Source organism: Alosa pseudoharengus, unplaced genomic scaffold (genome assembly GCF_046254945.1).
Source record: "Alosa pseudoharengus isolate Yale_2024_CS ecotype anadromous, Long Island Sound unplaced genomic scaffold, YU_APseudo_1.1 YU_APseudo_1.1_scf_17, whole genome shotgun sequence".
Classification (NCBI taxonomy): domain Eukaryota; kingdom Metazoa; phylum Chordata; class Actinopteri; order Clupeiformes; family Clupeidae; genus Alosa; species Alosa pseudoharengus.
The window spans coordinates 14446313-14462234 of NW_027468640.1; the positions used below are offsets into that span (position 1 = coordinate 14446313).

General features: G+C 41.5%; 1 protein-coding gene across 1 annotated transcript in view; it reads left to right on the forward strand.

Moving 5' to 3' along the window:
- Window positions 1-10141, forward strand: part of LOC143127268 (receptor-type tyrosine-protein phosphatase delta) — a 214043-nt gene extending 203902 nt beyond the window's left edge. The window contains exons 32-37 of the mRNA XM_076288658.1: window positions 2743-2921; window positions 3651-3777; window positions 4812-4937; window positions 6190-6344; window positions 7384-7519; window positions 9754-10141. Coding sequence (XP_076144773.1) covers window positions 2743-2921; window positions 3651-3777; window positions 4812-4937; window positions 6190-6344; window positions 7384-7519; window positions 9754-9822 — 792 coding nt within the window. The 3' untranslated portion in view covers window positions 9823-10141. The remainder of the gene's footprint in view (window positions 1-2742; window positions 2922-3650; window positions 3778-4811; window positions 4938-6189; window positions 6345-7383; window positions 7520-9753) is intronic.
- The last annotated feature ends 5781 nt before the right edge of the window (window positions 10142-15922 follow it).

Here is a 15922-nt window from a genome sequence, read left to right on the forward strand (position 1 = left end):
CCATTATCCCGCTTATTCCACTGTTGCCACTTGCGTTGTGTTCATTTCCTGTTACAATTTTAACGTTTTAATCACTAAAACTTGTCTTGTTTGTAGAACTACTTTCTTCCAACACATATCAACTAATTTCTCAACTTGCAGGACAAACTGCCGTTACTAGTTCTAAATGGATGGTTGCTACGGCCAAAGGCCAGTTCTATCTCTCCCGTTGGCAAGCAGGCGTATCCCAAGATTCTGATGAACTTTAGCTTTGAAACATCACTATTTTACTTAGCCTGCTGTCATCAATCTAGCTAAAAGCCACCTCCGTCATATGCTACAATGTTTCCATGTTCTGAACGTCTGCATTTTACAGCTCGGATGAAACGTGACAGGTCATTTAAACTTCATAACGAGTTTGGCGAATTAATATACAAGTGTGATACGTCCAACAAAATGGATCTAATTCATAGGTGTGCAAATAACATACGGTTAATGGTCGTTCTAAATTATGTAGGACAATGGGAAATTCAACCAAGCAGTGGAATAATGATAGATATTGTCTTTAATCATTTACATTACTCACACATAGACAGTTAAAGTGATGCCATTTGTCGGCGATTGCATAGAATATAGCGAAAGTATAGTGTGTATGTACCACTTGACAGACTGCGGACGGCGTTGCTATGAAACTGACTGGAAAAATCTTGTTCTGCCAGCAGTATAGTATGTTTAGAGGGTTCGGTTTCTCACGTCAGATTACCTTTTCATGAGCTTCAGCAGGGGAAGGAAACAGCCACCAGCTGTTATACATTAGCCACAGTATTACCGAATCCACACGGAGCAGTTACCCGCTCTGTTTTATATGCCAGTATAACGCGGAGGTCTGATACATTTAAGTCACTCGGGGTCTGTCATCGGTCAGTGAAAGTGTTCCCGTTGCTATGGAGAAACAGCCCCCGTGAACTGCAGCTTTTGAAAAAGGAAAATAACAGCTAGGGGCTACAGTCGCGTCAACGAGTGCGTGGATTTTTAAGACAACAAGCAGGCAGTCGCCAACAGAGGATACCATAAATCTCTGAGAAAATGAGCCTGATGATGTGATTGATACAGGGGTAGTGAAACGGGAATCCGCACATATGCACACAGACTTTCGAGGAATACACGAAAGGGTCTGTTTTACTGTCAAGAGCCACCGCGAAACCTAAGCCCCATACATAGCCTTGAAACCAGAAACAAAAACACAGGATAGGCAGAAATACGCAGACGATCAACTACACATTTGACAGACAATGTTCTTTCTTTTTTTTTTTCCTCACAAATACACTTACGGTAAGTCAGTAAGTGATCAGATAGCATTTCAAAAAGGCTCCATTCAAGTAGTCGCCCCATCTCTTATTTGCTCTGTAACCCCTACTCAACCCCCCGCACACACCACCACCACCACCACCATCACCCCGAGTCCCCGTGCCAACTCCCCGACTCCTGTGCCAAGTTGCGCTGGGCTCTGCTCGGGGCTCTGAGACCGCTGATTAGCCAATCACTGGCCCCCTCCGGGCTCTCATTCTAACTGGCATTGCAGCAGTGAGGTTAGACAGTATGGGGCCTGCGGCTTCTTACACACACACACACACACACACACACACACACACACACACACCCCACGCTTACCCACTAGTAAAAAGACCCCTCAAAGACGCCTTCAAATTTTTTTCAGCCCCTTCTCGTTTCCTCTCCCCCCACCCATGTTTGTCTGCCCTGTGAAGGGCTGAATAGGCTAGAAAGAGAAAAAGCCTCTTTCTCATGTCAAACACAAGACCCCTCGCATTCAAATGACACTCGCCAGCTGCGGAAAAGGAAGCACCAACACACGGAAAAAAAGACACAGGAAGAATGGAGAAGAGAGAGAGAGAGAGAGACAGACAGAACACCCCACAACACAATTTGTCAAACTCTCAGGCGTCTACCCACCACTTTAGCCTGTCTGTCTCCTATTCATGACCACCTCACTGTTGTGGGGTTGCTTGGCATAGACCTGACAGCTCACACTGATAGCTCAGACACACTGACACACTGAATGCCCTAACCTAACCCAACACACACACACACACACACACACACACACACACACACACACACACACATGCCTATGTGCTGTGTAGGCAAGCAGTCAGCTAGTCCCGTAGGGGACTCCATTTTGTCTCCTTAAGAGTGCCATCACTTTCAACAAGCGCCCATAAAAGCTTTGCTGCCAACACTGTGCCTGTCAGTAGATGTCTCAGGCAGACACTTTCAGCATCAGTAGTATTTGTGTATTACTCTTGTACTCTCTCTCTCTCTCTCACTCACTCACTCACTCACTCACTCACTCACTCACTCACTCACTCACTCACTCACTCTCACACACACACACACACACACACACACACACACACACACACACACACACACACACACACACATTCACTCATGACTATGTGGAACTACTGGAACATACTGCATTCCAGAGGTCTGACACATTGACATAGGAAAGGAAGTAGCATATGTGGCAAAGAAAGAGCAGTGGAGGAGAAAAGGTGGGGAAGGAGGAATTTGGGCTGCCCCTAGACATCACTCAGAACGATGGACACCACTAGAAATGTGATTCTGATTCTCCCCCAAAAGCATTATTACAGCCTTCTCTCTGAATGTGTGTGTGTGTGTGTGTGTGTGTGTGTGTGTGTCTCTGTGTGTGTGTGTGTGTGTCCTTTTTTGTTCCCACAGCGCTTGGCCAACACCAAAGCCCACACCTCCCGATTCATCAGTGCCAATCTGCCCTGCAACAAGTTCAAGAACCGCCTTGTCAACATCATGCCATACGAGTCCACGCGAGTCAGTCTGCAGCCCATCCGCGGGGTGGAGGGCTCCGACTACATCAACGCCAGCTTCATCGACGGATACAGGTAACATACACACATGCACGTATGCACACACACACACACACACACACACACACACACACACACAGAGCTTCATCGACAGAAACACTTGCACATGCAGGCCCACACACCTGGAGAATCAAAACAAAACACACACACACACACACACACACACACACACACACACACACACACACACACACACACACAGACAGACAGACAGACAGACAGACAGACAGACAGACACACACACACACACTTGAAAGAGGAAACAGCTGCATATTCTTTTCAAAACTGATTGGAATGCGTTATATGTTATTTATACTCCATTTTCCCACTATGCACTGTGGTATGACATTGCTTATGTCAACCCCCCCTTACTGGCATACACTTGTAGGCCACAAGGCAGGCCATGTATCGCCTCACGGCCAGGGAAGTAGCAGATTGAACCAATTTGCTGTCCATTCCATATGCAGTATTGGGTCATATAATGTAGTGAATGAGATTGCTCCCCTGTTGATTTTATCACCTGTTACGATTCAGTGGATGCCAGTCTCTCCACGTAATGGAAAAAAAAAACGTGACAAAATTTTGACTTTTGACGTATTAAAATAAACCATCTTATAAAGCAAGCATTCTTACCAAGTGCTTTGCAAGTGCTTTTTATGACTTTGTAACTGTAGTTTTGACCAGAACGACATTAACACTCACCTTTCCAACCCCCCCCCCCTTTCCCTCATCCCTGGCACCCAGGCAACAGAAGGCCTACATCGCCACGCAAGGCCCTCTGGCCGAGACCACCGAGGACTTCTGGAGAATGCTGTGGGAGCACAACTCCACCATCGTGGTCATGCTCACCAAACTCCGAGAGATGGGACGGGTGAGTACCACCTCCGTGTGTGTGTGTGTGTGTGTGTGTGTGTGTGTGTGTGTGTGTGTGTGTGTGTGTGTGTGTGTGTGTGTGTGTGTGTGTGTGTTTGTAAAGACAATAGCTCTACCATGGTGGTCATGCTCACCAAACTCAAAGAAAGAAGGATGTGTGTGTGTGTGTGTGTGTGTGTGTAAAGAAAATAGCTCTACCATGGTGGTCATGCTCACCAAACTCAAAGAGGGAAGGATGTGTGTGTTTGTGTGTGTGTATATAATGTGTGTGTGTTTGTGTGCGTAAAGGGAATAACTCACCATGCTCCAAGAGATGGGAAAGGGTACGCATCCACTGCTGGAGCCTGCCAAGCACCACCACATCCAGGGGCCTCTCATTCAGCTGCCTGCACCATTAGGGTTTCCTAATTGATACATTGAACATTATCAGAGAGACAAACAGATGAGAGTGGCTTTCAGATTGCCTCGTGAAGAGAGAAAGAGTCCCTGTAGTTGAAGAGAGAGAGAGAGAGAGAGAGAGAGATAGGGGGTTTGAGAGGGTTTGAGATTCCTTCTTACCATCTGTTTTCTACTGTGGTGTGTGTGTGTGTGTGTGTGTGTGTGTGTGTATGTGTGCGGGCTTGTCATGTTCATGTTGAGCCGAGGTATGATGGTTTCTGTGCCGTTAACTGGCTAAGTAAGGACCACACTCGATTTCCCCCCCCCACTAGCCAAACTCAACACAGATGTCCGCAAAACCCAAAGAGTTTAAAAGAATATTCTCTAAATAATCATGCTCGTGCTCTCTCTCTCTCACACACACACTCACACACACTCACATGAAGACCAACCAGTGTACACACCAACACAACACGTCATCCAAATATCAGACTCCTCTAAAAGGACCAAGATGTATAATTTGCTGTATAAATTTCTTTAAAAAACTTTGAGGAGGTCCATATTCCCGTTCATCATCAAACAGAACAGAGACAGTTGTGAAAGAGCTGTCCTCGATGTGACGTGTCTTTTCCGCCACTCTCTCATCTCCTTCAGGAAAAATGCCATCAGTATTGGCCAGCGGAGAGGTCTGCCCGCTACCAATACTTTGTGGTGGACCCTATGGCCGAATACAACATGCCTCAGTACATCCTGAGGGAGTTCAAAGTCACCGACGCCAGGGTAAGCTCTCAAACACACACACACACACACACACACACACACACACACACACACACACACACACACACACACACGCCACTTCACATACTCGGTTCTATTTTACCCTGGTTTGGTTAGTATAAATATGAAATGGAAGGTTGTTGGAATGTGTACAGCATAGCATCTGCGACTCCCTCTTCACTATCATCCAGTGGTGAAAAGGTTGCCTGTGTCAAAATGGAAGTCTTTTTGGTTGTGTTTGTATAACAGGTCATGGGTAGCAATTGCAGTTCATGCTATTTTATTATGGAGAATTGATCATTTCTTCAGTGGAAATACACCATTAGCTAGGAGTTGGTTGGTAGCATGTCATAACTCATCTGTGATTTCAAAGACTCATCATCATAATAATAATAACAATACAAATCTTTACATTTATGGTGGAGCTGAGGAGTTTTAATTCCATCAAAGGCTTACTAAGATAAACGGGCCAAGCTTTTCCTTTGTAGTGCACATTACCCATGGACCTCAATAGGGATAGCTTTCCTTATCGGGGGTGTACAATATCACTTAAGCTATGCACATCCGCACAAAGCCTGCATTCTCGAGAGTCTGGCGAATGCTGCACATCAAAGGAATTAGCTCGTTCATTGTTCCGGTATTAAAACACGCAGGTGAGGTGACAGATATATCTTTGTGTTTTGAGAGCTGAAGGAATCATTCCTTTGTAGTTCCCCTACCTACTGTTGTCACCTCCATAACGTTTCCCAGAACGTTCCCAGAAGCTGCAGGGGAGTTAGCAAGATTCAGTTAGGCAGCATGTCAGCTTACCCGCACACTTACGTCATAAAGCTAACATAACCATGTCACAATATGCCATTTGTAGGCGTCAAATAACATTGTGGTGATGAAAGATTCATTTTCTTTATTTTAAACCAGTTTCATGCCACTATTATTGGCAGCGACTGTCTTGACAATACACATAATGTTTGAGTTTATGAGAATTGACTGCTATGGCAACCAGCATGAGAGCCTTTGAGACTGTCAAATCACTGCAACCCTTTTTCAAATCATCAGACACCAACGGTGGTGATGGCTAATGACGTTATATGACATTTTTACTCACAATGTGATGACATTATATGACATTATGTGAATCTCATGACAGAAGTGAAGTTCCATCAAAGGCATGTCAGCCACGCTGCATTCCACACAACCTCACTCTCGCGCTGTGGCGTGAAGAATCTTGAGCTCATATTGTTCTCGGTTTCAGGATGGACAGTCGCGGACAGTACGTCAGTTCCAGTTCACCGACTGGCCCGAACAGGGAGTGCCAAAATCGGGAGAGGGCTTCATCGACTTCATCGGCCAAGTGCACAAAACGAAAGAGCAGTTCGGCCAAGACGGACCCATCTCGGTCCATTGTAGGTAAGGAGGCACACTTACTGCAGCTGTAGCTCTGAGGCTTGGAAGCCCCTTCTGCCCTCTGGGATGGACCATGATCCCTCGCATTAGCAAGTGCATGTTTTACATCTTATAATGAGCCTTGTCTGAATAAATGTATGAATGTGGTTTTACATCAAAGTCCATTGCAGATATTGCCTGAATTTGTATGCAGACGTTTGCATTGGTGCTCTCTTTGTAGCTCTCCGGGTGGCGTTTGATAGGGTCATCCCACCTGATGTGTACAAACCACTTATGCCGCTCGTTAGCCTTAGTTAGACTTGTCTCGTTAACTCCCCTTCTCTTCTCTTTTCTCTTATTCTTGTGCTCTGTCGTCTCTCCTCTCTTCCCTTCTGCTGTGGTTCTCCTCTGCTCCCTCTCTCCCCCTGTGGTTCTCCCCCTGTGGTTCTCCTCTCCTCTTGGCCTCATCTCATGAACTCCCCCTCTCTTCTCTCCTCTGTTTTTTTTTTTTATTCCTGTCCACTGTCCTCTCTTCCCTACACTGGTGCTCCTATCATCTGTCATTACTGTCCTTGTATGGGTGTCCTCTCCACTGTTGTTCCTGTGCTTATCCTGTTCCTCTTTCCTCTGCTGTTACTGTACTATGGTTCTCCTCTCCTCCTTTCTCTTCTCTTCTCTTCTCCTCTCCTCCTTTCTCTTCTCTTCTCTTCTCCTCTCCTCCCTTCTCTTCTTATCTCTTCTCTTCTCTTATCCTCTCCTACCATCTTTTCTCCTCTCTTCTCTTATCATCTCATCCTTTCTCTTCTCTTTTCTTCTCTTCTCTTCTTATTCCTGTTCACCTGTGTTGTTCCTGTCCTTATCTGATTCCTCTGTCATCCATGCCCTCCTGTGGTTTCTCCTCTGTTGCTCCTGTCTTCATTTCTCTCCTCCCTCTCTGTTGCTCCTGTCTTCCTTTCTCTCCTCCCTCTCTGTTGCTCCTGTCTTCCTTTCTCTCCTCCCTCTCTGTTGCTCCTGTCTTCCTCTGGCACCCCTCTCTGCCTCCTTCCTACTCTTCACCCTCCAGTGCTGGCGTGGGCAGGACCGGTGTCTTCATCACTCTCAGTATAGTGTTGGAGCGGATGAGGTACGAGGGCGTGGTGGACATCTTCCAGACGGTGAAGATGCTCAGGACGCAGAGACCTGCCATGGTGCAGACAGAGGTCAGTACACCTGTCAATCAATCTCCACCCATCAATCAATCAATCAATCTCAATCAAGAGTTGTGGGTTTGATTCCCGGCTGCCATCCTTGTGCCCTTGAGCAAGGCACTTTACCATATTTTTTTTTTTCCGGGGAGACTAGCCCTTGTAATAATTAAAATATGTAAGTCGCTTTGGATAAAAAGTGTCAGCCAAATGAATAAATAAATAAACAGCAAGACTACAGTACAGTAATGTCAATGCACATATAATGTATGTTTGACAATATAAATACACATAAGAAGTGATACTTAGAACACAGAGGAGAAATAGATGACAAGGCTCATCTTCCATGTCAAAGAGTAATATGACTAGTTGCAAACAACAGAACAAAACAAAAATATTAATATGAAAGTATGGTCATAGTAAAAAGGCAGTATTGCCAAAGCACAACTAATAGATATTGCAGATTAGTAATTACATATGCATGTAGTTTGGTAGATGGCATGGCATTAACAGCAGTAATTAGAGCAGCAAACACTTAATAAATTAATTTTAAAAAAAACTACATTATTTGTGCACAGAGGATCAGTCAATCAATCTATCCATCTATCTATCACAACAGTTCAGAGACAGTCATGTTTGTAATAAAATGGCTAGTGTTATATAAAGAAAAAGTGTATAGTCATAACCCTGTAGATGAGCTAATATTATGCTTGTTGCATGGTATCTGCAGTTTGCACATACACAAAAGACAATGTTTTTTGGTTGAACATGATGATGATTCTAACATTATTTTATTTATTTTTTTTCTGATATGAAAAGAACCATTTCCTTAATCAGAGAAACACTAGCCACTTTCCAATGGTATAAGATTTGTAAGCAGAAAACCAGTGCAATCGGCTATCAAAATGATGAATGGGAACTTCAAGTTCAATTTCTGGTCACTAACTTCCCGGCAAAGACACCGCACTGAAGTGCAGTGCGGGGGGTTGGATTTGTCCTACAGATGTCATTTTTATTCAGGATAAAAGGAGGAGGAAGAATAAAAAATAGCCCTATATCCTATGCAAATGACACTGACGGGGCATTATAGCAGCCAAAAGGTACTCTCACATGTTGATAGAAAATTATTCTCGAGATCAATAGATTAGAAAAAAAGACAAAATGGTGCACAGTGGGGAACAAGTGGCTCTCTGGCTTCGGTGAAAAGCAGCAATCTTCTGCTCGACCGTGCAGAGTAGGACACGAGAGGGCGGACAAGAGGTTGAAGGCATGAGATGAAGCTCAGCAGAATGTCAGCCTGTATACATAACCGTTCGTGCAAGTTTCAAAACTCTCGTCTCATCCTTCACAGTTTTGGTCTTTTTTTTCAGCAGAATATAAACATTATAGAAGGCATTTTGCCTCCAGTTCAGTTTAATTCATTCTGAACACTGTAGTCGTGTTTTGTTAAAGAAACAATATTGCACTTAAAGGTGATATTTGGAGTTATTTTCAGTTTAAAACATCTAACGATGACCGAGAAACGGTAACAGAATGTGATGTCAAATACTGTGTACTGTGAAGTCCAGATGTCCACTAAAGTTAGCATGCAAACCAGCTAGCATCGACTCAGCTCTTGTAATACCACGTTGTCGTTGTGCCATCTGTGACTGCTGTGTTAAATGCAATGCAACTGTAATAATAACACTAAAGAACATCCAAGTTCTAAAAATGGGAGCTGGACGAAATGGGCATCACAAAATAAGTGAAGGAAGTCCGCTACACCAATAGCTCCAAATAGAGTTTTATGTAATATTTCGGGCGTTAGCCTGAAGGTTTTATGTAACGTTTTCGGGCGTTTGCAGACTTCCTTCACTTACTTTCAATACAATGCATGTCAATAGAAGACTGTCGTTTGGCTGTGTTCAAAACAACTCCAATACTACAGAATCTCACATACAGTAGAACATAAGATTGTAGAACATAACATTGTAGTAACAGTAGAAAAGCCGTTTTAGTTCTCCAAATGGCTGAATGAGGAATAGATTATGTACTATCAGGTTTCTAAACTTGCTGGCTCACACTTTGTATATGCAAATAAAAATAAGCAGTGTAAAATGTTTAACCGAGGCTATAGTTTAACGACTCCGGTCTCACATTTGGCAAATGTCATGGTGTTTGACAAATGTTTTCTTTACGATGTTTACCCCTTTGTTTAAAACAGACTGACGCCTGTTTCTCTCTTTGTCTCTCTCACTGTCTGTCTGTAGGATCAGTATCAGTTCTGCTATCGAGCAGGCTTGGAGTACCTTGGGAGCTTTGATCACTATGCAACGTAAGAGTCTCGCTCCGGGCGGGCGGGGGCAAACCAGACAGGCCTTGTGAGGAGCCAGAGCGTCTCTACTGAGCCATAACTCCCTGCTTGCGACAAGTACTTCTTTACTCAACTCCTAGGGTCAAGACTTACGTGTTGGGCGACGAACCCAAACCTAAAAAAAAGAAGATTATTAAATAATTGAGGATAGACAATTCCATGCGGACCAAGATTAACCCCCCTCACAACTCTCAGTAGAACCTCCACACTTCCCCCTACCATCAAACCCTTCATGTCCCCTGCCTATTCCAACAAGAAAATCCAATAATCGTGCCCCCCCCCCCCCCCCCAATACTGAGACACGGGGAATCCTGACTGTTGGAGCTCTGTATGGAATTATTATTTTTCTTCTGTTGGCTTCAAGGATTCCTCTCGGACGGCTCAACTCAACACATGAAATCAATGAAAATAAAATAAATTAAAAAAATGAAAAACACATATACGTAAAATGAGTAAATAAATGAACATTCATGAGAACTGCATCAACTGACACAGAGCTTTTGGGGAGAGGAGGAGTCGGATGGAAACAGCCTGAGAGAAGATGCACATTGTAAAGAGTATTTTCTGTTCTACAATCAAATGACACGAGAGAGCATCTCATTGGATGACGAAAAAAGAAAAGACCAGTGATTGGTGAAATATTAAAAAGGGACACCACTAAAGTCAAAAAGAAAATAGTCATTTTCCTGTCGCAACTTTCCTGTTCAATTATAAAAAAGGGGGTGGGTGTGGGATGTTTAAAGGAATACCAGATAAATGATAAAAACCTATTGATTTAGTTTTTTAGTACTTTATTATACAGCTGATCCTGTGCTTTATTTTGAACTGTGTGAAATTATTTCTTTTTTTTTTAACAAAATGATCACTTGACGAAGTGAATTCAAGTATAGGCTTTGTCATTCACCTTTTTCCATCTGATGCATAATTTTGTAAGCTGTAGAACTACTCTAATGTATGCACCATCATGTTTAAAAAAATCCCTACGCTGTCTTTTTACTGTTTTTTTTATTCCCTTTTGTTAAAAAAAGGAATACCTGTTGTCACTTGTTTTTATCATATAATTGATTTGCAGACCTGCGTTTTCACTACCACAATGCTAACGTAAGCATTTATTTTCTATTTGTCCACAATCACATACACAATAACCTACACCTGTTCAATTGAGTAAATTGAACTCAATTCAATTGAATTCAATAAACTGGGGCTTTGTGGAATCAACAGGGATGAGCAAAGTATGAAGTTGCTGCTACCAATTATCTTAGTTCTTCCATGTTAGAATGATGTGTTGCTAATGAGAGGATATTTATAAATACCAGATTTATATTATATATATATATATATATACATATACATATATATATGTATACCATATAAGCAAATATATTCTCTATATGTACCATGTATAGAGAATATATGTACCATATGAACATATTTATGAACTTCAAGACTACAATATAAATGAATATATAAATATATGTTATGAATGATTATATATAAAAAGTTCTGCAATGAGATTTCTGGATTTTTTTGGGGGAAATGATGAGAACTTTCACTGGAATGCACATCAGTAGGACAAAAAAAAAAGATCGTATTTCTGATTCAGTGCATCTTTTCTTGTGCAATAAATAGGTGTGTATTATAAGTAGGGTTTTTGTGTGGATACCTTGATTTGTTTCCCTTTCTCTCTCTCTCTCTCTCTGTCTCTCTCTTTCTTTTTTCATGTCATTGCTATCCTCTCAACAGAAGGGGGATTAAGGAGATTGTCACGTTGTCACTCAAAAATAATGTAGTGAATTTAGCCATGTGGAAGTACCGTCTATGGTTAGTGCAGCTACAGTAGAACGTTAGCCATGTAGTCATCCTCCAGTATAGTAAGGCAAGGTACAAAGACGTCACTTTCTTGAGGTTTTAAAAAGGTGTAATAGCGTAATATTTTATGTTTTATTTTTTGCATTTAGAGTGCCTTATATTTATGCCTGCTTTTATTAAAACACTCATTAACTCTTTTATGTATTGTCTAGTAGTCCATATTATCAATTTGTGTATTTAATTTTACCATAAGTATTCTCTTTTTTGTTAAAAGTATTATGACATCATATGGAATTATATATGCAAATAAGTAAATTCAAATGCTCCAGTTTCTTTTTTCCTTGATCCTTATGATTTTCTGTGGCCTTAATCTGGCATAGTGAAAAGTAAACTAGAACAGCAAACATTACAAATTACACATGGCTCGAGGTCCATCACTATACGTTGTTAACTTGTACATCGTTTTTCAACTTGTGACGCTAATAGGGTGAAGACTGCAGCATCATTGTGTGTGACGATGTGAGATATTGTTGTGTCTCAAAATCAGCTAGGTGCATTTCTAAATCTACTCTTAAAGACAAAAACCTTGACAGCACAAAGCATTTAGTTCTTGTTTTATCGTCTTCGTGTCGGTCACATGAGACAGCCTCCAGCTATCGGAGCGCTAGGAGTTAACTCCTGACTCTCAGTCGAAAAGGGACTCCATACCCTGCCTTAGGACTGACAGTACACACTTGATAAGGAAGGGTCGTAATCAGAAGAAGCAAGCAGGAAAATAACATTAAAAAAACACAAACAACTGAAAAGAAAAGAAAGACATGTTAAAAGCTTAACAAATGAATTCTTGACAATCGAGCAGCGTGTAGGGGCCAGGGAGGGCGAAGGACACTCTCACAAAGCAAGAAGCATTATTCTTACACGTATTTACGTTGGTTGGTTTCGACACATGACAAAGACACGTTCAAATTTTGTTTGCACGGTAGATATACAGTATATATACACTTTTTGTTTATCTTCAGTGGCTTTGTGGATGTGCATTCCAGGTGCTTTCTTTCCCTGATTGCGTTGCGCTGAAAGGTTATGATTCTTCTAGTCGTTTCATTGGTTCATATTGTTTTTGTTGTTGTTTGTTTGTTTGTTTGTTTGTTTTTCTTTTCGATATTGTTGTTATTGTTGCATTCTCCTTAATCAGTCTTTAATTTTACATTCATTGCTGTAACAGTCAAACACAAAAAGTGCTATTATTTAGCTCCATGTGCACGTTAACTCATCTGTTTCACGTCATTGTTTTCCCAGGTGTGTCTTTTTCATTTTCTCCATTTCAATCTTATTTCAATATGCATGGTAACCATGTGGCGGGAGAGGGTCTGGTAGGAAGAATTGCACTTTCTCTATCTTTGTACTATGCACTGCCCTCTTGATTCTGAACCCAATAATGTATTACTTGAACCCATCTGTAAGAAACTCCTGATACACTCACTTTGTGTATATAAATAACACAATGGTATTGAAATTTAAAAAAAAAAGACAAAAAAAAAAGGTTTGTGGCAAAAAGAGCATCCATTCTGGTGCCATGGAAACTCATCCAGGTGACTCCCTCCCTCTTTGGAAATTTTTGCCTCTCCCCCTTCTTCCCAAACCCGTCCTATCCTTATCCAAGCTCCCCCCACCAATCCCCTCTCCGCCATCCGTTCTGTGGCTTTTGCCCTAAGAGCTTAGAGTGTCATTGAGAGAAAATAAACGTTGTGTTCTCTACTCTTTCTCTCTCTCTCTCCTATCTATCACTTGTCTGGATGCATAGACTGAAATTAATTAAAGAAATTGTACAAAACAACTAAAAAAAAGAGAAAAATGGCTTGTTAAAAGAAATCATAAAATTACCTCCAGTTAGTTGTAAGCGTATACTGTTTTCTTTTTGTTTTGTTTTTTTGTTTTTATTCTGATTTGTTATTTGTTTGTTTTCTGAATGAGAGGGGTGATTTTTATTTTCTTACCTAGGTTACATTGGTGGCGAAAGATGTCTGTATGGATATAAAAAAACAGTTCTTTGCTGACACAAGTTCCATTTGTTATAAATGAATTCTATTAAAAAATGTAAGTGTTATGCATCATACTCCTCCACTTTTTCCATGCAATCACATTGACTCTTGAAGACTGATGAGGCCATTTCTGGCCCTGCTGCCGATGTTGGGGGCAGAATCCATAGCACCTCTGCCCAAGGAAATAATGGCCTTGCTCAGTCCCTTAATAGATCTTTTGTCGTGCAATTAGTACTCTGACACGTCAGAGAGAAATAAATGGGGTCCATATTCGCAATGTACCCTCTGCTGAAATATCATCAGAAGAATGTCCAGATGAGTGTTGTTGTGGAGACAAACAACTATATATTTAAAAAAAACTAACAGAAAGTAGTGTAGATTTAACCCTGTGAAACAAAAACCTGACCTACACATACAGTGAAATCACATCAGATCAAAGTTTTACATGGATTAGTTTAACTAGTCTTCAACTATTGTATCTAAGTACCACACTTACAACAGCATATTCATATTTTGTAATATGTCCACAACTTTAGCTGTTGACTACTCCTAAAGTTAACATAGTTTTGATACTCTACAGACTGTTGATGTGCTGTTACTCCTTATCATGCGTAGGAATGGGATAACGGCTGCCAAGGTGTCCTGGTATATGGAATTAATAGACGAGGGCAAGAGGCAAAGAAGTAGGAGTTTCCTCTGCCCGAATCCATTTATTCCGTTACAGGACACCTCGAAGACCGTTTTTCCACTTGGGCTTATCACGCGGCGCTAGTCATGTCTTTTATAGCATGCAAAGGAAACAAGCGGTTCAGTTTGAAAAGAAGCCAACATGTTCTGTTTGTTGTACAACTTTCTTCGGCCTTAACAGCGATAGCATGGACAGTTAGCTTGTTTACAGTTGATTCCGTTGTTGTAGTAGAGCGGCTACAAGGCCAATTTGGCAAGAATCGTGCAAATTATGATACAAGCATGAAACTTGGTAGGTATGTGCTTATGACCAATACAATCAAATCTACCTGATTGGCCACTTGAAATGGTGGCCATTTTCCAAGATGGCCGCCAAAAAAGACTCCAGAAATTGATTTATTGCATAGAATTGACCTAGCAAATTATGATACAAGCATGAAATTCGACATGTATGTGCTTAAGACCAATACAATCAAATCTACCTGATTGGCCACTTGAAATGGCGGCCATTTTCCAAGATGGCCGCCAAAAAAGACCCCAGAAATTGATTTATTGCATAGAATTGACCTAGCAAATTATGATACAAGCATGAAATTCGACATGTATGTGCTTAAGACCAATACAATCAAATCTACCTGATTGGCCACTTGAAATGGCGGCCATTTTCCAAGATGGCCGCCAAAAAAGACCCCAGAAATTGATTTATTGCATAGAATTGACCTAGCAAATTATGATACATGTTGAGTTTCGTGCTTGTATGTGCTCAAGAGCAATACAATGAAATCTACCTGATTGGCCACTTGAAATGGTGGCCATTTTCCAAGATGGCTGCCAAAAAAGACCCTAGAAATTGATTTATTGCACATAATTGTCAAAGCAAATTATGATGGACGCATGAAATTTGGCATGGATGTGATCAAGACCAATACAATCAAATCCACTTGTGAATGTGGTGTAAAAAATTGTTCACTCTCCTTAAATATGTTTCCATAGATGATGAAGTGATACAGATATTAAAAATGTTCCACAATGACAAATAAGCCACTTATGACACACAAATAGCATGGTGATAACATGCTAATAATGCCAGTTCTTAATGTTGCGTGATGCCACCCCCCACCCCATCAAAAACAAATAAAATGGTTATGACATGCTAATAATACAATGACACTAATATGCTAATAACGGCAATTCAAGGTTTTCTCGATGTTGCTGTTAAACAAAAGATGCGTGTACACCAGAAACAACCTCAGCTACCAAGTAGCCAAGGTTGTTGAAGAAGCTTTGTCATGAATTCGCTTTTTTCGCTCTGGACGTGACGGTTGCTGTGGAGCCCAGCACTTCGCGCTGTATTAATAGGCAGATGCTAGTAGGGCGTGTTGTCTCTCCTATGTGGGGAGATGGGTGGCTTCCAGTCAAGGTTTTTAATCCCACGTCAGCTGCAGTAACCTTACGCAAAAATGCGAAGGTAGCTGATGTATATCCATGCGTTGCACTGGAGGATTTTGTTTAGGACTTTGTTTCGCAGCA